Below are 24,219 nucleotides of genomic sequence, written 5' to 3' on the forward strand. Positions count from 1 at the left end.
TCAGGACCCTCCAGGGAGGGGATTGCAGTTCCGTAATGGGAGTCAGACAGGGACCTCCCCGGAACAGAGAGGCAGAGTCCAGGGTGTCACGCGGCCTGGAGTGGCGGGCTGGCCCTGTGCTTTGCTTGCTGTGCCAACACCCAAATAACCTATGAAAGACAAGACATGGCAGCATTTATCACTCGCATGTGATCTCTGCTCAGAGAGTTTCCTTTCTACCAAGGCTCCTTTTGGCGCCCTTGGGGAGGGGTCTGATGTTCTGCAGTACAAATGGGGCAGCTGCTTGGTGGGTCCATGCATCACTATTTTTTAATAATTTTTTTTTTAGTTTTGGCTCTGCTGGTCTTTGTTGCTGGGCTCGGGCTTTCCCTAGTTGCATCGAGCAGGGGCTACTCTCTAGTTTCAGTGCGAAGGCTTCTCACTGCAGTGGCTTCTCTTGTTGCGGAGCACAGGATCAAGGGCTCTAGGCTCAGTAGTTGTGGCACATGGGGCTTAGTTGCTCTGGGGCATGTGGGATCTTCCTGGACCGGGGACTGAACGCGTATCTTCTGCATTGGCAGACAGATTCTTCACTTCTGAGCCACCAGAGAACCCCCAGGCAGCACGTTTTAAGCAAAACTCTGGCACATCTGTCCACCTGTTTGGAGTGAGCGGGTGAGTCAGCTGGCCCCTTGCTCTGGACCCCAAGCTGGGATTTCATGCATGGCATGCAAAGGATCAGCAAAGGATTCCATAGTTTTCAAAAATAAGTAAAATAATGATGATAATGAGGATGTAACTGAGTTCCAGGTCCAGGCACTAGGCTAAGAGCTTTTTTTTTTTTTTTAATATGCATCATTTGATTCATTCATACCTAGCCCAATGAGGTTAGTGCTGTTACATATAGGTGTACCTGTGCTAGAGTGTGTAGTATCCATGTGTATCTATGTGCATGTTTTCTAGCCCTGTTCACTGAAAGGGCAAAGGGACCTCAGTAGCAATGGGCACACCTAGAGGCCAACTCTTGGCCTTCAAAAGGAACCAGAGGCCCCTGGAGAAATGGCTGACCCTGGAACTGAGGGACGGTGGGTATGAGGTGATCCTGAAGTATTTTGTGATGCCAGGAAAGGCGTCAGTGCTAAGAAAATGCAGGGTATATCACGTCATGTCATAGGACATGGAGCCAATGGATGGGGCTCCCACTGGCCAAACGGGACATTTTGAGCGTCAGACTCAGTAAGGACAGTAGTATGTTACAGACCTCTGGAAACAGGAATCCATGCATCCACGCCATTAACAGGTGTGCAAGCAGGACAAAGAAAGGCTCCTCACAGTCAGGATGCCGAGGGCCAACTGGTCACTCGAGGGGGGTGCTGGAGGTGGGGCTCATCATTTTGCAGCCACCAGATGAGTGTGCGCAGAGCACTCAGGCAAGAATCACTGGTGAGGCTATGCTCAGGGGGAAGTGTTGACAAGGAACCCTCCTGGGGCGATCAGAGCATGAGCTCAGGTACAACACGCTGCGTGTGCATGGGAGGCCCCGGGGAACCCCTGGTGGACAGACCCAATAGGAGGCAGAGAGACAAGAGGCACAGAGGCACATTTTGGGGCCCCAGCTGGTTAGCAGGTGCAACCGTGTGACTGGTCATCTACTCGGCATTTGCAAACACTAGAGGCTAGTCCTGTGGAGTGTCAGCAGGCGGTGGGTGGGCAGAGGGGTCAGTGAAAGAGCCTGACGTCGAGGTGGCAGAGAGGTAGGTGAGCCTAGATTCGTCGATCAAAGCCGAGAGCAGGGAGTGGAGGCAGGTCCTTGGCTGAGGACGAAGATGCAGATGCAATGGGACAAACTGTCAAAAACGCAAGCGATGCTCACAAAACCTGCACATGAATGCTCATGGTTCCACTGTCCATAGCAGCCCAAGAGTGGAATTTACTCAATACCCATCAACAGATGAATGAATAAAGATGTGGTATATCCATAAAATGGAACATCAGTCATAAAACAGAATTAAGTACTGACAACCTACAACACAAATGAACCTTGAAAGCAGTGGTGAGTGCGAGCAATCAGACAGAGGACTACACAGTGTATGATTCCAATTCTATGAGATGTCCAGGAGAGGTTAAGTCCCCAGAGGCTGAAATGAGGGTCTGCCGAGGGCTGCAGGGGGATGAGAGGATGCTAATGGGAACAACAGGGTTTGTTTGGGGAGAATGAATATATTCCAAAATTGATGGTTAATGGCTGAATGACTTGGTGAATACACCAAACCCACTGAATTGTACACTTTAAATGGATGAATTATATGGTACAGAATTATACTTCACTAAACCTGATGTGTATATACGTATGTACGCATGTCTGCCTCACAAGGAAGAGAAGCAAGTGTAACTGATCAGGACTATATGAGGCCTTCCCTGGAGAGACACCTTCCCCCACCCCCCAAGTCCTCCACCTGCCCCTTGTCTGGAAAAACTTTAGCCAAAGAATAAATTCAATCAGAGAAGTGAGAAAATGCAGAAACAGAGGAAAATAGTCAACAAGACAAAATAAGTTATTAAACAAAATACATTTAGTTCCTCCTCAAGGGCTGCAGGTAACATCCTCAGTAATATCCTTTTGGCTGTTTCACAGATACTGAAACCCCAACCAGGAGGAAGTTGTTAACAACATGATGATCAGACCGCAGACGTGACATAAGCTGCTCCATCTTGCACAACTGCAAAAACTGGCCTTAAGGAAATGGGAACTGACCCTGGATCTGAAGATTAACTGAACTTAAAATAATCAAGGTGACATTGATCAGATCACTCCATGAGAAATTTCAAGATGACTGTTGGAGCCGATTGTGCTGTTCTGCACGTGGCCCCCCAACCCCACGTGTGTACCCCTGAAACTCCCCCTTAGAAGCTCCTGCCCCCTGACTGACAAGGGGAAATGGGTTCTTTGGGACATGAGTCCACATTCTCTGCAGGATTGCTGGCTTCTACATAAAGCCATCTTTCTTTGTAACCAACACTTGTCTCTCAACATTGGCTACTTGACCAATGAGCAGCCAACCTGAGTCTGGTGACAAAAAGAATTGGGGTGGGTGTTTAAGGCAGTATTCTCAAACAGTACTGGGCGCCAGAAGCACCTGGAAAACTTGTTAAACCGTGTCAGGTCCCAGCACAGCAGGCTCCAATTCAGTGGGTGTGGCGGGCACCTGAGGATCTGTACTTCTAACCCATCCCCAATGCTGCTGGAAATGCTGTCCAGGGAACCATATTTTCAGAACCACAGGAAGTCATGGCATTTATTCACTGCTGTTGTTCTAAAATTGAGATCTAACTCACTTACCATCGAATTCACCCTTTTATTTTTAAAATTGTTTATTTTTATTTTTGGCTGCGCTGGGTCTTTTGCTGCACATGGGCTTTCTCCAGCGGCAGCATGTGGGGGCCACTCTCCAGCTGTGGTGCCTGAATTTCTCGTGTGGTGGCTTCTCTTGATGCAGAGCACGGGCTCTAGGGTTCAGTAGTTGTGGCGCATGGGGCTGAGTTGTTCCACAGCATGTGGGATCTTCCCGGACCAGGGATTGAACCCGTGTCCCCTGTATTGGTAGGCAGATTCTTAACCACCGGACTACAGGGGAAGTCCAGAATTCACCCGTCCATTTAAAGTGTACAATTCAGTGAGTTCTACTGCATTCACAACATTGTGCAACTATCAACAAACATTTTCAACACCCTCAAAAGAAACCCTGTACCCATGGGCAGTCACTCCCGTTCTCCCCTGACATCACCAGCCTCTAACAACCACCAACCCACCTTCTCTCTCCATAGGTTTGCCTTTTAAAGACACTGCATATAAATAGAATCATATAAACCATGAGCTTCTGTGTCGGGCTACTTTCATGCAGCATGATGTTTTCAGGGTTCGGCCATGTCACAACACGAATCCCAACCCCATTCCTTTTCATGGGTGCGTGATATTCCACTGCAGGAACACACCAAAGCTCATTTATCCAGTCATCGGGTGACGGACATCTGTAGTGTTTCCACCTTTTGGCCACTGTGAATCATGCGACTATAAACATTCAAGTGCAAGTTTTTGTGTGGACATGTTTTCAGTTCTCTTGGGCATACACGCTGGAATGGAACTGCTGAATCACACGGTAACTCTACACTGCACTTTCTGGTGAAACACTAGCTGACGGGACAGGCTAGGGCTTGTCTGTCTCCTTACCCTGTGATGCTATGCTGAGTATCTTCTGGGCTTTTTGGGTTCTACCTCACTGTGACTCTTCCTTGGTGTTATGGAGGCACATCTGGAAACTGAAAAGATACTGAAAATGTATTATAAAGGCTGAAGGCACATTTCTTGATCTTAATAAAAGATGATGTCTGTAGAGGTTGTCATACAGAATGAAGTAATTCAGAAAGAGAAAACCAAATACTATATAATATTGTTTATATGTGGAATCTAGAAAAATGGCACCGATGAACCTATTTGCAAAGCAGAAAGAGACAGATGGAGAGAACAAACTTACCGATACCAAGCAGGGGAAGGAAGGGTGGGATGAACTGAGAGACTGGGAGTGACACATATGTGCTACTATGTGTCACTTGTCACAACAAGTAACGAATGAGAACCCACTCTACAGGGAACACTATTCAATGTTCTGTGGTTACCTAAGTGGGGAGGAAATCTAAAAAAGGGGTATGTGCATAATGGTTTGATTCACTTTGTTGTATGGCAGAAACTGACACAACATTATAAAGCAATTATAATCAATAAAAATTAATAAAAAAAAAAATAAAGTCAATGTCTGACATTTGTTTCTTCTTCCAAGGGGATCCTCCCAACCCAGGGATCGAACCCTGGGCTCCCACATTGCAGGGAAGCCCAACTTTACATATGGACACCACCAAATAGTCAATAACAAAATCAGATTGATTGCATTCTTTGCAACCAAAGATGGAGAAGCTCTATACAGTCAGCAACAACAAGAACCGGGGCTGACTGACTCAGATCATCAGTTCCCTATAGCAAAGTACAGACTTAAGCTAAAGAAAGTGGGGGAAACCACTAAGCAATTCAGATATGATTTAAATTCCTTAGATTAGTCAGTGGAAGTGATAAACAGATTCAAGGGATTGAATCTAATAGACAGAGTGCCTGAAGATCTATGGGCAGAAGTTCATAACATCGTATGGGAGGCAGTGACCAAAACCATCCCAAAGAAAAAGCAATGCAGAAAGGCAAGGTGTTTGTCTGAGGAGGCTGTACAAACAGCTGAGGAAAGGAGAGAAGCTAAAAGCAGAGGAGAAAGGAATAGATATATCCAGCTGAATGCAGAGTTTCAGAGAAAAGTAAGGAAAAATAAGAAGGCCTTCTTCAATGAACAATGCAAAGAAATAGAGGAAAACAATAGAATGGGACAGACCAAAGATATCTTCAAGAAAATTGGAGATATTAAAATAAAATTTTATACAAGGATGTGCATGATAAAGGACAGAAGTGTGGAAAATCTTTCCCTTTATTTATGCTCTCTTCAATTTATTTCATCAATGTCTTATAGCTTTCAGTGTTCATTTCTTTCCCCTGTTTAAGTAAAATTATTACTGATATTTTATCTTTTTTAAATGTAGTTGTAAGTGAGTTTGCTTTCTTGATGTCTCTGACAATTTATTATTAGTAGGTAGAAATTCAACTGATTTTTGTTGTTGATTTTGTATCTGGCAACTTTACTGTTAATTGAAATTTTCTGACAATAAAATGTAAATATTATCACAAAATGTATAAATAAATAAATAGATAAAAAAAAAAAAAAAAGAATGTGGACTCATGTCCCCCAAAGGGGGAAATCACTATGCCAGTCATATTTCTTGCTCTGCTCTCTTTAACAGGAGATAGCACCGTCCTCCCCACTGCTGATCTTTATCGTCACTAGACTTGACCTGTGTGAGGTTCAGGTGACACATCCACCCTCATGAGTGCACTTGACAAGCAGAACCTTCCTTCTCAGGGCCCGGCCGGGCACGAAGCAACGCCACAGGTAACAAAGTGGTTTGGGCAGATTTGGAGTTTATTTGCTGCAGTTCCTTGGCGCTAGTTTACAATGCAAAAAACAAACAAACAAAAAGAAATTGGAATAATAATTATAATTTTTTAAAAACCCTGTCAACAACTTTCAGTCGTTTCTTTATATTTTGACAAAACTTTTTTTTAAAACAAATACAAAATAATCTAAAAGGAGAAAAACTATACATGGATTATTTACACCTCTGATAAATAGACTAATACTGATCCAGGTGCCTCTCTGTCTAGGTAATATTCACGAGAACCTGGGCCAAGGACTCAGATCACCAGAGGGGCTCCAGCACCAGCCCAGACTCCCTGGCTCTCGGCTGGCCCTGCCCTGGCTCTCTCACCCAGAAAGGTCAGGTTACCAGCCTGGACCCTCTTCTGTCACCTTCACAAGCTCCGGCATTAAAATGCCTGAAACCACTCCAGGGAGGACCTACACCAAGGGGAGGGCCCAGAAAGCACCCCCACCCCCCTTTATCAAAGCTATTTCCAGAGATGCGAGCCTGCCTGGAAGGAGTCGGGGGAGCCGGGGTCACACGGCCTGGGAGGGGTCTGGCAACGATGGCCCGGCCGGCCCTCCTCTGCCTGGACTGGGTGCCGGGCCCGGACGAGAGTCCCTGAGAGAACGGCAGGAGAGCGGTGGCCGCGGCTCCTTCTGGCCATGTGTCAGGAGTGGGGGCCGAGCCCTCACCCCTGGCTCCCCCCGCCCTGGCCCTGCCACGCAGGTGAAGGCCCGCTCCCCTCCGAGGGCCACCACTAAACCCATGGTGTGGTCCAGGTGAGGGCCAGCTCTGAGGCAGGGAAGGCCGAAGCCCTCAGGTGGTCGGGTCAGACCCGCTCCTTCCTCTAAAACGAGGAATGGAGTGCAGGGGCAGAAGGAAGAAAAACCAAATAAGAAACAGGTCATCCCAGACCCTCTGATGGGACTGCCTTCCTCACAGTTTTGGTTATTAGGTATGTAGCTCGAGGAAAGATGACGACTTTCTATTTTAAAGCCCAACAAGAATGACTCCTGAAAGAGAAAGAAGAGCGCAGGCGGCGGGCAGACTCCCTTCTCCCCGTGGTGCTCCCCAGGCACCAGGAAGGACAAGCACTGACTGGAGTGGCTGGCGCTGCCCTGCAGACCCCGAGGCTGTCCTCGACGCGCGGCCCCCTCCTCCCTCTCGCCACCCCCTCTCCCACCCAGCCAAGCCCCTGTGAGCACGGGGAGGCAGTCTGCCCAGCCCCTGCCCTGGGCTGACACCTGCAGCAGTGGTCCAGAGAGCTTCTTCTCCAGGGAGAAGCTTCCCGAAGCACATGGGACGGAATGCATCTGGACAGCTCTACTTTCTCTCTTTCTTTAAAAAACAAAAATATATCTTTATAGTATGTGGCTTCTCTTCCATTCCCCCCTTTTTCTTAACATATAATAAGATACGGATACACGTATTTATGGTACAGGGTTGAAGGCTTCTTCCCAGGGAATAACCGAGAGGTAAATGGTCGGCTCTGAGCTCTGCTCTCAGACCTGCTGAGCGGAAACCTGCGGGGGGCGGCCTGGCCGACAGGAGCTCTGTTCTTTTTTAGAGAGAAAAGCTCAAAACCCAAGTGTGAAGGCGTCAGGCCCCCTTCCTCAGGGGTGACCATCTACCCTTCTCCCACTTAAAAAAATTAGCAAAAGCTGAAGCTAGTCTCTAGGAATTCAGGGTGATGCTTGGCCAGACGCTCCCACTCTGTCGGAGGCGCGGTGGCCACCCCGGGCCTCAATGGCTGGGAAGCACTCGCCGGGCACGTGGGCCCCGCTGGCTGTGCAGACTCAGTGTCTTTTCGTGGAGGACACTTTCTTCTTCCGTGCGGCCAGCATCTCGTAGAAAGGGTCCCTGCTGATGGCCGCCCTGCAGCACAGAAAAGGAGAGAAATCAGCAAGGACCAAGGAACAGGAGATACAAACCCAAGCCGGGGCTTCCTAGTGGCAGCTGTGCCCACACGCTCCCCTCAGCTGCCTGACCATCCCTGTCAAGGCCACATCATGGCATCAGCCTTCGCTGGATCCACACGTGGCACAGAAGACAAGTCTGGAGGGAGATGAGGTACAGGTAACAAGGTAACCGTGGGGCGCTTACTGCCTGTTTCAACCAAGTAATCAGCTTAAGTTCAGGAGTCCTCTACACCTCACGGCTGCGCTCTAACTCGGGAAACAGTTGCATGCGATGCTCCAGCTCTGTGATGACAGAGGCTTCGTCTGCAGCAGTGACTGCCACACAGCCCTGTGTGTCACCTGGCACGTGGGCATCTGGCTGGCAGCTGCAGTCTGTACTCGGCAGTCTCTGAGTCCCCAAGTGCACCAGCTCAGCAGCCAAGACCCGTCACTGGGCAGCGGGGGCCGAGCAGCGGCCAGTGGCCTGCCCCACATCCACAGTCTGGTGGGGACACAGCCCGGGCAGCCTCCACACTGGCCCCAGAGACACCTGCACAGGTGGTGACAGCAGGCCGTGGCCCCCTGCTGCCCCTTTACACTGGTCATTCTCCACGTTCAAGCAAGCTGTGATCCACAATTTGAAGTTTCATTTGCTTTTCCAGAGAAGTGGTATTCCAAGTGCCGACAGTTTCCGGGCTTGTCACAAGCCCATGTGACTGTGGACTCTGCACTTGACCAGGTCCTGTTCACAGAGAGGACGTGTGCACGGGAGGCAAGACCTGGACAAGGCCGGGACGAGTCCCGAGGGACTCTGCCATGTGGGTGTCTGACCACATGGAGAGGTCGGGAAGGAATCCTGCTTCCGTCTTCAGGGAGTCAGGGCGAGGAGCCCACCTCGGCTTCCTGGGTGGGCCAACCCCCAGGGACGCCACGGGACATCTCTGGCCCACGTGAGGGGCCCAGGACACATGATGTGCTCAGGTCTGGAAGCCCCGCCCAGCCGCACATGCAGGTGTGCTCCTTCTTGTGGCCATCCTCACTCTGGTCCCAGGGACACCCTTAGGGGATGGCTGGGTCATGCCTGATGAACGCAGCACCAGTGGGCAGAGTGCTCCCAGGAGGAAGAGCCACTGAGACAAGCATGGTGATGGGCAGTGGGCATGATGGCGGGTGGGACAGGGTTCACAGAAGCCCCAGGGGGGAGTGGGGAAGAGGGGCTGCAGCAGGATACCTCCCCTGTGATAAAGTTGGTGACAGGCAGAGCAGGGACCAGGAGAGCCCTGGATCTGAGGATCTGTTTACACCTGCCTTCTCCCAAACCTTCTCTTCTTCACAGCTCAGTGGGGAGTGTGGGGCTCTGCTTTATGATCCTGGATCACTGCCACATGACTTTGACAAGTGTTCACCACTTACCCTCAATAGGCCTCAGTCTGCCCATCTGTAAATGGGACAACAGTATCTCGCAGGATTAAGGAATTATAAAAGGAAATGGTTACAATTTCCGCTGAGCTGTCACCATGAAGATGAGACCTGCTTCCAAAGACATGAGAAGGCCAGTCTGGCCAGTGGCATCTGTGCCTCTAGGCCTGCTCACCAGTCCCCTCTGTGGGGCCAGGAGAGGCTCTTGGAAAACCAAGATGTGAGGTACTCTCTGAAAAATGTCCAAGGGTCAAGAATCCAGGGACCCAGTGAAAAGTCACCCGGGAATCAGAGTCGGACCACCCACCATGGATTCCGCACAGGGTGCTGAGGTGGGCAGGCACACACAGGTAGCTGGGGTGTGACTGTCTGAGATGGGAGGGCCCAGCGTCATATGTCACCTACTTGATGCACTTGATCCAGTCCTCCTTCTCCTCGGGCGTTGGGGCCGAGATACGGTAGACCGTGTGGTTCCCCTCAACCACGCGCCCATCAGCCTCCGTCTTACAGGCCTTAATCACTTGGTCTTTATTGTCGGGGATGTAAAGTTCAAAGCAGTTCTGAGAATTAAGAAAGAGAGGGAGAGCGATAAAGATCCAAGAAAGCTGCTGACCAAGAAAAAAAAAAGGTTCATTTATTTCCCCAAAAGGAAAATTTTATTAAAAAAAAAAAAAAGTTAATTTCTTTATTCTGACTTTCATAGGAAACATACATTTTCCTTTGAAAAAGAGTAGCCTAAAAGTGGAATTCTGGAGAACATACGTTGTATATAAATAGGTCTTACTAGCAAAGATACCAAGCAGATACACATTAGCTCTACTCCTAACCTATAGGAAATATGGAGGTAATTGCAGGTAACCGAATGCCTTTTACAGCCAAGTCAGCAATACAATAATCCAAAACAAAGGAAAAATATTTATAAGCCATCTGAAGATCAAAAAATAAGTGGCCCAATCATGACAGCTTGCTAAAGCCTTTTAAGGAAGAATAATCCTATACCTTGTGTGATAGTTAGAAAGTGACACTAAAGCAGATGGACAGAATGCAAGACATTATTTAGTTTCTTTCACCTCTGCCTTACCTGTAAAGATAATTTTAAAAGTTAGGCTAAACTAAATTAGTACTTCTGGAGTTTTTTCAAGTCCTTAACCCTTGAGTAAGGCGGGGGTGAGCACCGACCTTCTGCACATTAAGAGACCACGTCTGATGGACAGGTGGCCTCCGTCTGTGCAGCAGAGGCTCGGCCTCCAAGGACTCGGCCCAGCGCAGACAGTGTTCCACTGCAGCAGTCACCACTGAGAACAATCCGCTTGTAAGCAGACCCGCACAGCCCCAACCGTGTTGCCCAGGGTCAATGGTAAACCTTTGTGACTTCATCTTATGTTGAACAGCTGCTACGCCCATCTCTTCTGTCCCTCTGAAGCAGCTCATCAAAAACACTCACTGGTTTTTTGGAGTCTTCCACCTCCCGGATGCTCAGGTTCTCTAGCGGAATAATTCCCCGGGGCTCCTTATCCTGCAGAAGAGATGGAGAGAGGAGACCTCACTGCTCGGCTTCCAAACACCTGTTCTGTTACCCTCACACAGAGACTCAGCCCAGCTCCTGCACCTCCCCGTGACCTGAAGTCCACAAATCAGCTCTAGAGACCACACCCTACGTTCTAAAACAAGAATAGGGTCAAGAAACGTGTGGGTGTTGTCAACATATCACAGACGAACCCCTACAACCGAGAGGCCTTTGAAGAGGTGCTTCTGCAGATGCTCTGACAGCATGAGTGTGACAAGAGCTATTGGTGGCCTTCCAGTGGGGAATGCGTAAGTCCCTTTCACACAAAAACTATCTTGCTTCTTTGCCTAACTCATCTTTCAAGCCTCAGTTCTAGTGTCAGCAAAGCTAGGAAGCCCCAGTCTCACCCTGGGCGCCCCTGTTCTGTGCCCCCAACATCTGGACTACAGCTGCATCATGTGTCACTACCTTATCATTACCTCCGGCACCGTCTTCCTGCTCCAGGCTGTAGGATCCTCAAAGAGACACTGCCTGCCTGACAACTCCACCTGGACCAAAAAGGCACCTAGACTCCTGTCCAGAACAGAGCCCCGCGTCCTCTCACCCCTGACTAGCCCTCCTCCAGGGCTTCCCATCTCAGCCAAGGCCACTCCCACACCTGCCGGCACCTGACCAGCAGCCTTCACCTCCTCTCTCGGACGTCCAGACACCAATGGCCAAAAACTGCGTTCCAAGGTCAACAGTTTAACTGGGCTATGCCACGCTTTGTAGAGCAAATGTTCCTAAAATACCATGTGCACCCTTTCGATTTGCAGACTCAGGTTTCTTTCTCCTTTTCAGGGCAATAATCTCATGACCTGTCTTTGCATTTGCATGTCTTGGTATTCTGGCACTGGGAGCATTCTCACCTGTCCTCTGCACCTGTTAGCTTTCCCCCCCCGCCCCGATATTTTATTTATTTGGCTGCACTGGATCTTAGTTGCAGCATGAAGGGATCTTTAGTTGTGGCATGTGAACTCTTGGTTGCAGCATGTGGGATCTAGTTCCCTGACCAGGGATTGAACCCAGGTCCCCTGCATTGGGAGCCTGGAGTCTAAACCACTGGACCACCAGGGAAGTCCCACTAATTGCTTTAACGCTTATCTTTCAATCTCTGGGATTGTCTCAAGCCTTTCCTCTAGAACAGGAATTACATTTCTGGCTAATCATTCCTTAAAGTTTTAACTTGTTAATAAATAAGTTATAATTCCACACTTATATAGCTATATTTTGAATATGCAGTTTTGGTTCTTACTTGTTTTTAGTCTGAAACTTCTGGAGGGCCGGATATCTTGTATTCTGGCAGCTTCAGACCCCCAGGAGAGAAGTGAGTGGAGGGAGCACCCCCCTCAGACACCCTGCGCCCTGACTCTCCCCTGAGGCCGCTGGTGTCCAGCGCGGGTTGGAGCTGACGTGCACTGCAGACCCGCCACGGACAGTCTGCTCACATGAACACATCCTCAGAGCTTTTACTGATATAGCGATTCCTGTTGTTCCACTGTTCCCTGGTTTCTACCCTTCAGCAGACCTCTCTACTCTCCATCCACAGGGGTAAACGGAAGAACTCCTGCTGACGTTGCTTCTCCTGGACTTGGGCATGGGGCAGGGAGGTCTGGGGTTCGCTGGGCCTGACCACACAGCAAGGGCCCTTCTGCTGGCCCCAGGATGCGCCGAGGCCCCTTCTGCCAAATAGGAAGCGTGCTGAGGTCTGCCCTTTCCTTATCCGGCTGTCTTGTTCCCACTTATTTCTACTAGATTTTCCCTCTTTATTAGGTAATTCCATGAGGATGTCTCCACCTACCATCTTGAGCCCGAGGCTCCCCCATCAGCATCTTTGGGAACGTTTTCTCTGGTTCCCACTGCCTGATAAAATGCTGATGCACTGCTAGACCGAATTCAGGGAACACTGGCATGGTCGGCGTCATTTTAAGAACCACAAGCTTCTAGACTCTCACTGCACTACCACTGAGACCGCCGGGGACCTAGGGGTGCACTGCTGAGACGCCTGCAGAGAGTTCATTCTAACCCAGAGACCAACGAAAAAGACCCAAACAACGTTTTAGAGATGTCATCAGTCTAGAAGAAAAAGGGCAATACATGTGGGGGGAACGGGTGCAAAACAGAAGAAAGTTTACCAAATTGTTCACAGCGGTACTTTGAGGGAGTTAAAAAAAACGTTCGTACTGTTTTTGGTATTTGAAATACATTACTCTCCTATTTGAAAGGATTTTCGTAACAGAAAAGCAAAGCTGCAGAACTTCTGAGGCATGAGTTCAGCCCCCGTTACACAAAAAATCCCGGTCAGCCTCCCCTGGAGACTGCTGAGTGACTGAGTCACCCGCTGGGGCTGTCACGACTCTCACTGCCTGGCTGAGAAGCCACACCCACATGACGTCTACCAGCTGAAGAACCGCCGTGAGGGACACAGTGGAACCTGCTTACCCCTGAGCTGCAAAGGGTCAGGCGTGGGCCTGCCTCCTGGCTCCCACTGAGTGTCACACAAACACGGCCAGGACTCTCATCCCATTGTGCCCCACCTTTATGATACAAGATGCTTCTACAATCCTCATTCTCCCAGGAGGACCTCGATTGCCCTGACTTATGTAAGACCCTCTCCAGTGCTGCCAGCAGTATGTGTCTTCTCTTCTGATGACCAGGGAACAGGGCAGAAACAAGAGCACCAGCCGAGGGGAGCCTGTCTGAGAGGGCTCCAATCTGGGGCCACCAACCTGCCAGGCCTCCTGGGGGCTCCGTTAGAGGGAGCTTCAGAAAAGGTTTTGCTGTACAATCTTTATGCTCATAGGTCTTGTTACAAACGGGACTTGTATGTAACAAGTATTTGTATTGTGTTACAATTTCATTCCCACTGAATAAAAAACCAACAAAATTTTCAATTTAAGTAAACATCAGTTTCTTAAAACTCCAGGTAGTCTCTAACTTTTCCCATTTCATTTCACTTTCTTTTCCTCTGTTACACATTGTGCCCTTTGGCTATTCCTTCTAAATCAAGTGCTTCAGTATTCCAGCTACCACAGATGCGCATTCTCCAAATCACAGTTACCTCTGTCTCCCTTTCAGTGGGGCCACAAACTCTCCCCTGGCCATGGATCCAAACTCATTAGCTGGGCTCCATGACCCCTTTCTAATGCCATGTATGACATTCTCTGCCACTGTCTCCCAGCCAGGCACCAGCTGTCCCAGTTGAGAGCTGGACATTGGCTCTGAACTATGGTTCCTGTGGCCACACACCGCACACCATGCCCAGGCCCCAGTTTTGAGATTCCTCTTAGCCCTTCCTCTTCACTTAAAACTCTTCTCCTGCCCCAAGAAGCAGCATCTGACCATCACCCCCACCTCCTCCAAACTTGTCTGATTAGAGCTGTTTTAACCACAAAGCCTGGCCCCCCCTCGTCCCAGCCGACCAGCAGGCGCTCACCGTCGTGTATTCAAAGTAGTAAAGGCAGTTGTCAGTCAGAATGAACCAGCGTCTTTTCCAGGTCTTTACCCTGCCACCTGCAGAGCAAAGAGAGATGTGTGTTGGATAGGAGTCCACTGGCCAGGGTGCGGGACGAGGAAGCGAGGACAGGGCGTCAGGAGGACACTGAGACCATGGCAGATTTACATCAGTTACGAGACACAGAGCCAAAACAGAAGCACCTTTCACAGTGTGAAAGTCTGTGGGTACAAGCAGAGCAAGCAAGTTGGGCGGCCCCCTGCAGATGACATCGGGACAGCAGATGAGCGCAGGGGCTGGGGAGGGAGCTGGGACAGCGATGAACCAGAGAAGCGTCAGCAGAAGCCCATGGATGCAGTGGAAATGGGGCACACAGAGGAGGGGAGAGGGTCAGCCCCCTGGCCACGCTACACTGCCGGTCCACCAGCCCAGGGTTTTGTCAGAAAAGGGCGGGAGAAGAACTGGGAAGTAAGACGTCTTAATCCCCTCACAATCAAATCCAGTGTTCCTGGAACAAGGAACCCACAGTCCTGCAGTTTCACCGTCCAGCCCACCTTGCTGATCGTAGTATGTTTCTACTCTGGCTTTTTAGGTTTCTGGGCCAGTGTCCTAAATTCCCCCAGAGTCCTGGGTGGGACAAAGCAGGATTCCTGGAACAGGGAAGAATCCACTGGTAGGCTGAGGTACCTATTCAACTGTGGACTTCTCACCAGAAGCTTGAAACAAAAATAACTGGAGGAAGAAGCCATAGGCTAAGTGAGCTCTCACGGGTGGCGGTGAGCTGGTGAAGGCTCCCCTAGTCCTTTTAAATGTTCCTCAATCAAAGGAAACGTCAGAGTCATGACGTTATCATGAGATGATGTGAAGGAAGGGAAACTTTGCCATGACCTGGGTGAAGGAAGGCACACTCTGCTCCCAGTCTGACCCTGAGCACAGCCATTCTCCTCAACGCACACCAGGTCCAGGAAAAGTTTTCTGAATACGAACCAAATGAAAAGCCTTCACGTGGTAAGATACGCAGGCTGTCTCACAAACAACCTCGCGCTGCCCTGGACAGGAGGCGCTCTCTCTGCCAACGTAACCTATAGAGGGCACCGCTCCTCCGATCCTCACAGAAAACAAGGACCACAAGGTGTGAATCCAATGACCCCAGTCACGTTTCCTCGCTTGCCCCTCACCCCCAACAGATGAGCAGGGCTTTAGAGCGAGTGTCTCCAGCTTCCAGGATGTGGCTGTGCCCTCACGCCTGGCTTCCTCAAAGGATCCGATTGCTGGAGCAATGCAAGTCCCGTCCCAGAAATAAAGGGTCCAGCACAGGTCCTGGCAGCAACTCTAAGGGCTGCCCGACTTTCGGGATCCTGGCACGGCTCTGCTTGGATGCCCAAGCTCTGAGAGGTGAAGCGACTGCTCGTGAACTGCGGAGGTTCTCAATGGCACAGACCTTGGTTGGGGAAGGAGGCTGGCCGTAAGCCAGCGCGTGCTACGCCCCCCACCCGCACCCCCTGTCCCGTGCTGGTGTCAAGCAAAGACTGACTCTCTCCCCCACATCGACTGCCAGCTTCTGTGAGCACGTGCTTCTGGCCCCTGAGGCCCTAGGGCATGAGTCAGGAAGACCATGGATGGAAATATGACATGCATGAGGAAATGGGAGAGGCTGGGCAGAACCAAAATAAATGAGGAGAAGGAAGACAAGGATATACTTAGAACTGGAGCTGATTTGCTGTGAAAAGGAAGCCCGCCCCCGTCAGCGTCTGAGGAAGTGGCTCTTCTGCCTCTTGGGCCTGCACCCCCACGCGGGGCCCCCCCACACAGGACACCTCAGCCCACGCCCACTGCCGTGCGCTCCCCTCACAGGACCACCCCGGGGGCCCTCGGATCTTGGGAGGTTGTGGAAGAGGGATCAGATGCCAAAAGGAGGAAGACGGGAGGAAATCGAGGACAGAAAGCAAAGCTGGACAAAGCCTCTCCCTGGCAAAGAAAGCCTGGCTATTTCCCAACGACCTGCTGCGCTAACAAGCTCCTACCATGGAGCATTGCGTGGTCCCAGGGGCACATTCCATGTTGGAAGGAAAATAGACAAGAAAGAAGCAGACAGACTGATGCGCGCACCTAAGACAGTCCCTGAGGAACTCACAGGACCACTGCCCTGCCCACGGGCCTCCACCCCATAGATATAAAGGCCTGACTCTGGCTCCCCGGGAGTTGGGAGCCACCTGACAAGGCCCCAGAACGTTTTACAAACGTCAGTGTTGGGGCTGTTCTTTCCTGTGTGGCTCTGCTCAAGTAACAGACACCCAGGGACTCCTCATCTGGAAAACACGTGCCCCGAAACCAGCAAGGGGAGGGCAGACACCAGCGACATAACTAAGAGGCCAGTTTGGGGGTCTGAACGATGACTCCTTGATAAAGAGGGATAAAAACAAAACATAAAAAAACAGAGCCGAGGTTGTAATGCCCTCCCCCAAAACAGGAAATTAAACGGAAGGCCTTCAAGAAGGGGTTTTGGGGTTTTTGTCTTTTTTTTAAAACCTTACTTGGCCTCATTCTGAGTTTAAGAAACACCATTTCCCTTTTTCATGCAAAGGCAAATGTCCTACATTGTCTAATTTAATTCTTTTCCTAGTTTGCTTCTCTGGTCATCGGAGGTGTGTCAGAAGCACACGGCCGTGGGAGTCACTTCCTTCTCCTCCTCCTCTTCTCCACTTGAGAAATCTCGAAAATGCATGGGTGTCAATTTGGATCAACAATATAGCATCTGCCTGACCAATAAAGTCCAAGAGAGAATTCAGTGACTGCTTTGCTTGCTTTTAAAAACCCACTCTTACTGCGTTTTCTTACACTACTGCCCTCAGGAAAGTTCAAATTATTCCACATCTGGGCCCAGCTGTTGGACACATCGTGCACCACCCCTACCAGAGAAAGATGAAAATCCCTCCGCACCCCAAGCCTGACCAGTTCCCGAGGGACTGTATGGTAAGTTAGAAGCAGCATTAACACTACCACCAGCAATTAAAAAACAAAATAACCAAAAAATAACAAAATAAGAAAACGCTGCAGCGATTACAGTGGCCTGGGCAGAGCGAGCGAGCAGGGTTGAGGGGATTACATACCTCCTGGAGTTTGGGGCAAGGAAAAGGAGAGCCAAAATCATGGAAACATACAAATGAGGGAGAAAAGAAAATTAAAACAAAGAAATTAAACCCGACTCCTTAATTTTAAGGTGCACTGTATTAGTCATTCATGTCTGCCTGGGCGGGGGATGGGGACATAAAAACAGTCACAGGGCAAATGCTGCTGCCTGGCGTGGGAATAAGGGGCCTGCCTCATCTGCCACGTCCTACCTGGTAAAGGCAAGACCCGAGGCACCACCCAAATCCTGGCCCCAAAGATACCACCAATCAGTTCTCATCAAGCTGACATTTATTACTATATCCAGAATCCAGAGCAAACACAGTGAAGATTACTTTGGGAGAAATTAAATGTCTCTCTTTGGATGGCTACTCCTATTTAAAGTGTGAAAATGCACACTCACAAGCCTGTGAATACATATGTACATATGTGTATACACAAGAATACACATTCTTACAGTTATATGCATACACAGACATACACATACAACTAGACGGCCGGAAGGCCCGCCTTCCGTGGCACACACACAAACAGGGGTGATTCTAAGTGTGCTACGGTGAAAACACGACAGGAAGAGTTTAGGAGGGTTTGGTGGAGGTTCAGAAAAAGTAATGCCATGACCTAAAAATGAGTTTCACATTTAGTTAAATTTTTTTCTTTTTTAAAAATATGGGATGCCTCATGAATTTACATGTCATCATGGTGTAAGAACCAAGATAATCTTCGTACTGCTCTAAATTTAGTATCTGGGCTGTCAAAGCTAACACTTAGTATTAGCATTTAAACAAATCTCACTGGAGGGGAAAGCAAACCCAAACTTGGATATACTTCTTACATTTCTAGCAGGTTTCCTTTTAATTCTGTCCAAGTACTTGGCAATCAGGATGCAGAGCAGAGTGGCTGCCACTGGGATAAGTAATTTTAGAGCCTTGACTTCAAAGATTCTACTGGCTTAAATATATATGGTATGCTGACCAATTTGAGAGACATTAAAAACTCCGATCAGTGAGGTGGTGCTTTAAGGAGAATTTATGAATTAAGTCATTATGTATAAACACAAGGACTTAGGATTTTAAAAGAGTATACAAATTCTCCTGAACGAGACAAAAATTGAAGGTTCCATTTCAGCACTTCCCAGATGTGTCAGTAACAGCCTAGAATGTAATAAGGACTCCTAATCTCACTGGGACCTACAGCTGGAATGGTGACAGGAGGATCATTCCAATGACACCTCCTGAGAACGCGGGAACCCACACATCAAAAGGCCAAGGCAAAAAAAACCCAGAGGAATGTACTCTCTCAGTGGCCAAAAAATTAGCATCATTATGTCTGGGGGTTCTCTCTGCGTGCTGAAACTGTCAATGAAACAGTCACAGGTACATGTGCGTAAAAACCTACTGCTCCTTTTGTTCACTCCTGTCCCTCTGATGGCAGATCATGACCACACATCTCAGCAATACCAGCTCACTTTTGGCAGAGGGAAGGGGAGCAACTTTTAGTTTTTCTGAATGAACAAAATCATTAATGTGGCTGATTTGGATTGGAAAGGAGGGGGGGAAAAAAACCAGCGCCCGAGAATGAGTAAGAGTGCCGTGGATTGCGCTGCAGCCAGGGCCCTGGGTTTGCCATGCACGCTGCCTGTGGGGAGCCAGATGCAGAAGGAAGTGATGATGCACTGGGGGTGGGGGAGGCGGGAGCACTGGGCACAAACTTGTGATGGGAAGTAGAGAGATGGGCACAGCTGGCCACCCTCCCAGTGGTCAGGGGGGCTGGGAAGGGAAAAGGACGAGGTCCTCGGGGAACCGCCTTGAAACGAACCCTCCTCAATCCACCCCAGAGAGGTAGCATGGAGCGCAAACACCCGTGGGCAATATTCATGTGGGCAAGTCTGTCCCAGGAGTCTGTGTGTCCCGTGGGGCGCTGGCCGTGCATTCACTGTCTCTCGGGAGGCACTTCTGTCAGAACAGTAGGAACTCATACCACAGTCTCTCCTTAGCGCCTCCTGTACCAAACCCCCCTTCCCCACACTGCACGTGCGGCTGTGCACACGCACATCCTTTCTAAGCTTCTGTGAGGAGCCCTGACCCAGAGGGCATCACTTACCAAGCTTCAATAGCCAGCCTTCTCGGTCTGGGTTGAAAAAAGTGTGGGTGAGGTCATTCCCATCGTCTTCGGGGATTTTAAAGGGTTCATTTTTTATGCTCTCATACAGGTTCTGGAAGAAAAGACGACGTTGCCCGTCTCCGACCCTAGAAACACCTCTCCCCCGCCCTTGCCCGTCACTGGTGCCATGAGCATCACTGCGTGCCCTGCACTGGTGGCACGAGAGCCCTCTGCCTTCAGGACCCAGAGACAAAAGGAACAGGGGCCTAACCGGCGGGCAGGAAAGGGGAAGACCAGCCCAACCTCCACGTGAGCCTCAGTCTCAGAGCTATAAATCGCTTTCCCCCACTGACTGCTCACTGGGCCTGCTATCAGTTTCTTAATGCAATTCATATAGCTGAGTGGATGGGCCGAGCAGACACCGGATTGACCCCACGTCCCTCCTGTCCCCTCCATCAGCATCGCCTGAGCCCGTGGCCTTGAAGGAGAGCTGAGCTCACCCGGAGCAGCTCCTCAGGCAGGTCTCCCCCATCATTGATGCCTCGATTCATGGCGATGAACCTCTCCACGGTGGGCTTATCTTTGACATTGGGGTTATGCAGGCTGGTGTTCAACATGATGATGGCAAATGAGAGGACATAACAAGTGTCTAAAAGGAAAAAACAAAATCCAGTCAGAAACATCCCACCATAAAGAACAAGAAACGCCAGGTGAGACTGAGATCACAAAGCAGTGCCCTCAAGGGTAAGCCAAACCCACACGTCTGGGCACACTCCAACTGCGAAGGGCAAGGCACGGGAAAGAATGTAAAGCGCTCAAGATGTAAAAGTGTTTCATTTTTCTCAGCTTGTAAAAGAAGAACATGTACAGAGAAGCACAATATATGAAAAAGAACATATAAACTACCTACAATCCCACTACCTAGGAATAACTTATTTTGCTTTCTTACATAAATGTGCCTACACGTAATGTATCACAAAATGTACCTCAGAGGTTTGACAGAAAACAGCAAAATTCTGTAAAGTGATTATCCTTCTATTAAAAAATAAATAAATTTTAAAAAAAAATGTACCTCAGAGATACAGACTGTAACATAATTAGAATTACAACAGATACATAGTTTTGAGGTCTGCTTTTGGCTAATCTTATTAGCATTTTTCCATGTCAATAAAGCCTCTTTATAAAAACATAAATTTTAACAGTTGTACACTGTTTTTTTGCCAAGGCAAAAAAAACCCAGAGGAATGTACTCTCTCAGTGGCCAAAAAATTAGCATCATTATGTCTGGGGGTTCTCTCTGCGTGCTGAAACTGTCAATGAAACAGTCACAGGTACATGTGCGTAAATGTACGCACTTACTTAGATGCCTACTACCTTACTGGCAGACTTTGGATAGTTTCCAACTTTTTACTATTATAAATACCATTTATTTATTTATTTTATTATAAATACCATTTAAAGTGATGTCCTTAGGCAGGAACCTAATCCCTCTGGTTTTAGGAACGACCCAGTACCTAGAAGAGAAGCTGGCAGGCGCTGCCGACCGCAGGAGGGGACGCCCCTCGTGCTCACCTGTGGACTGGAACACCCCGTGGTTGCACTGACAATAGCGCTGGGCGAACGCCTCCATCATCCGGTCAATCTTCTGCGCCTCTCCCGGCAGCCGGAAGCTCCACAGGAACTGCCTGGGGGGGAAGACAGGGTGTGTTACCGGACTGGGGAGAAAACCTGTTTGTGAAAGGTTTCTGCAGTGAAGGGAGATGGCGGGGCCTTCAGCCTTCTGTCAGATGGAGGCTAACCACTCCACATCTCTGTCCTCTCAACAGGAGGGAATGTATTTATGAAAAGAAAAAAAAGAAAAAGATTTTCCTATTCAAAAGAATGGTTCAGCTCTTCAGACGGATACATAAGAACTCAAATTAAAAGAACTCCAATTTCCAGAAAGAAAAAAAAAAAGACATAGCAGGAAAAGAGATTTTCTATCAAAGCAGTCACTACTGAGGCTCAGGCCCTTTAAGTCAGAGACCCGTGGCCAACAGCTTTAATTCTGGATTTTTTTCATCTATCTAAACAACAACACAAAACATGATATTATTCACACTTAAACAGCAATGAAAATACCAAATTACAATTTCTCAAAAAGCACAAGGGGACTATATTTAGCAAAAAAAAAAAATTAATGTTGACTTTTTTCCTTCTAAAATGAAGGGCACACTACCTATTTCCTGTTTCAGGGCAAGAAATTTAAAGGATTTTCTGAAGTGAAATTGGGAAAGATTCAAAGGGGAAATATTCATCAATTTCCAATGATAAAGATCTGAGGAAGAGTTTTGCAAATTTTGCTTTCAATTTAATCCCCTTTAACCATCCAATCATTTCAATCATAGATACTCAAATCACCACCCAAGGTACAATTTCACTACAACGCCAGGTTGTGCAGGACCCACGGTGTCGCAAAGAGTCGGACACGACCAAGCTGAACTGAAGTGTGCAGGACAGATCTACAACCAGAGACCCGTCTCCCTCAACAAGGTAGTGGCTGCGAACACACTCACCGTAAGGCCTGGACAAGGTTGAGATCAGTGAACTCATGCAGCTCCACAAACGCATGAAGAACCTGGATGTTAAACTCGTCTCTAGCAAGAGAAACAAAAGATACGGGGTTAGGGAGAGCAGAAGTCAGACAATGACGCTGAGAATCCAGGGTCGTGCAGACCCCCAGTCAGGCTGCCTCCCAGGCTGAGCGCTGAGACCGCCCACAGCCCAAGAGGCAGCCAAATGTCAAATGAAAGATCTGCAGCCCTCTGTGCACTGGCTGAACACAGGACAGCAGCTGCTGAACACCTCCACCTGCCCGGGACAAAGCTCGGGGCGTCTTGGAGTTTGTTTCTCTAGGTAACTGCTGACTAACCTCTACTGCAGGGGTCCCCGGAAGTCTTACCTCTCCCCCAGGTAGTCGCCAATGGCTGTTTTGTTGAGCCCTTCACCTTTATACAAGAACTGGGCAATGTCTTCACAGGTGTTCTTCAGCAGATCATTCTCTATTAAGAACTGGATCCCCTGGAAAGGCAGCAAAGATGCCAATAGTGCTTCAGACGCCAGGAACACCCAGAAAGGAGGTGGGGGCACAGGAAGAATGGGTGCGGGTGCTCCGCACACAGAGTAAGTATACAGTGAGTACATCCTATGTTCTGCAGGAGGCAGGGCTCATGACATGAGCTGCACTCCACCAAAGGGAGGGAGGCTGTCTCAAATGCCCCCGGTTCCCGCTGACAATGTGGAAACCCCCACTTTACAGACTACAGGCTCTGGCTGCTGTCTTTTGTCACTTACTTTTTTAGGATCCATGTTGAATTTTTTTCTGCCCATGGCTACCTGTTTGTTCCTCTGCATATTTTTCCTGTAAAACAACCATCACAGCCATTTAAGTATTCTCGGTGATTGGGAATTTTTGAAAGACTGACATAACTCCCACATGTGTCACTGAAGTGCACTGATTTCTGAGATTTATCCAGGAAAGCTCAGGCACACTTGGGTCTAACTATGGAAGGTCAACTGAAATCCTGACCTTGGTCCTAGGCGCCTTTGTTTCTTCTACTACAATGGGTTTCTTTTTTTTCCATTTCATTTTTGAAACTTTATTGAGGTATAATTTACATATCATATAACATACCCATTTTGAGTGCACATCTGAACAATGTTTAATAAGTTTACTGAGTTGGGCAACTATCACCATAATCCAGTTTTACAGTATTGTCATAGTTACATATTAACTATGTAAATTAATAGCTCATGAAATCATCTGTTCATCTGTTGGGGGACGTTAAAGCTAATTCCAGTTTTGGGCTATTTTAAATAAGAACGCTATAGATGTCCTCATGTGTGTGGGCATGTTCTCCTTTCTCCTGAGTAAATACCTGGGAGCTGAACTGCTGGGCACAGCAGGGGTATACGGTCAACATTAGGAGGAACTGCCAGTCGGTTATCCCCAATGTTTACACTGCTTGTTCTCACCAGCTCTCGGCAACACGAGGCACCACCTGTCTGTTTAACTCTGGCCGTTCTAGTGGGTGTAAAGTGGCATCTCCTCATGACTCATGATACTGAGCATTTTTCACGTGTCTATTATACACGTAAAAGCGTTCACGTTTTTTTTTTTTTTTTGCCTGCTTTTTAGTCAAGTTGTCTTGTTATTAGTGAGTTTTATATGTTCTTTTTATATAAATTCCAGATACAAGTCTTTTTTCAAATACAGGTAATGCAGATATTTTCCCCTTGTCTGTAGCCTGCCTATTCATTTCCTTTTTGAAAAATTTATTTGGCTGCGCTGAGTCTTGGTTGCAGCACACAGGATCTTCATTGTGGCATGTGGGATCTAGTTGCCTGACCAGGGATCAAACCCAGGCCCACTGCATTGGGAGTGCAGAGTCTTAGCCCCTGGACCACCAGGGAAGTCCCTATTCACTTCTTTTAAGAGTACCCTTTGTAAGAGCAGAAATGGTAAATTCCGACAAACACCAATTCGTCCATTTCTTTGAAGCTGCAAATTTTTTTTTTTTAGTGGCAAGTAAGAAAGCTGTAATTCAGAACTGGCAAAGCAGAGACTGGACATGATGAGC

The 24,219-nt window shown here is 48.5% G+C and overlaps 1 protein-coding gene across 6 annotated transcripts in view; it reads right to left on the reverse strand.

Annotated features, from left to right (window-relative positions):
- Nucleotides 1-6,032: 6,032 nt before the first annotated feature.
- CYTH1 (cytohesin 1) overlaps nucleotides 6,033-24,219 on the reverse strand; it is a 72,945-nt gene continuing 54,758 nt past the window's right edge. For 4 of the 6 annotated variants that reach the window (XM_043462322.1, XM_043462311.1, XM_043462319.1 and 1 more), the window contains 10 exons: nucleotides 22,934-23,000; nucleotides 22,542-22,660; nucleotides 22,156-22,236; nucleotides 21,173-21,285; nucleotides 20,101-20,249; nucleotides 19,600-19,712; nucleotides 14,351-14,429; nucleotides 10,813-10,884; nucleotides 9,774-9,928; nucleotides 6,033-7,926 (listed from right to left, as the gene is read on the reverse strand). In XM_043462322.1, coding sequence (XP_043318257.1) covers nucleotides 7,848-7,926; nucleotides 9,774-9,928; nucleotides 10,813-10,884; nucleotides 14,351-14,429; nucleotides 19,600-19,712; nucleotides 20,101-20,249; nucleotides 21,173-21,285; nucleotides 22,156-22,236; nucleotides 22,542-22,660; nucleotides 22,934-23,000 — 1,027 coding nt within the window. In that variant the 3' untranslated portion in view covers nucleotides 6,033-7,847. Of the gene's footprint in view, nucleotides 7,927-9,769; nucleotides 9,929-10,812; nucleotides 10,885-14,350; nucleotides 14,430-19,599; nucleotides 19,713-20,100; nucleotides 20,250-21,172; nucleotides 21,286-22,155; nucleotides 22,237-22,541; nucleotides 22,661-22,933; nucleotides 23,001-24,219 lie in introns of those variants that run through there. The other 2 variants (XM_043462305.1, XM_043462308.1) reach the window with 2 other exon arrangements.

The sequence above is a fragment of the Cervus canadensis genome, chromosome 1, assembly GCF_019320065.1.
Source record: "Cervus canadensis isolate Bull #8, Minnesota chromosome 1, ASM1932006v1, whole genome shotgun sequence".
Lineage (NCBI taxonomy): Eukaryota > Metazoa > Chordata > Mammalia > Artiodactyla > Cervidae > Cervus > Cervus canadensis.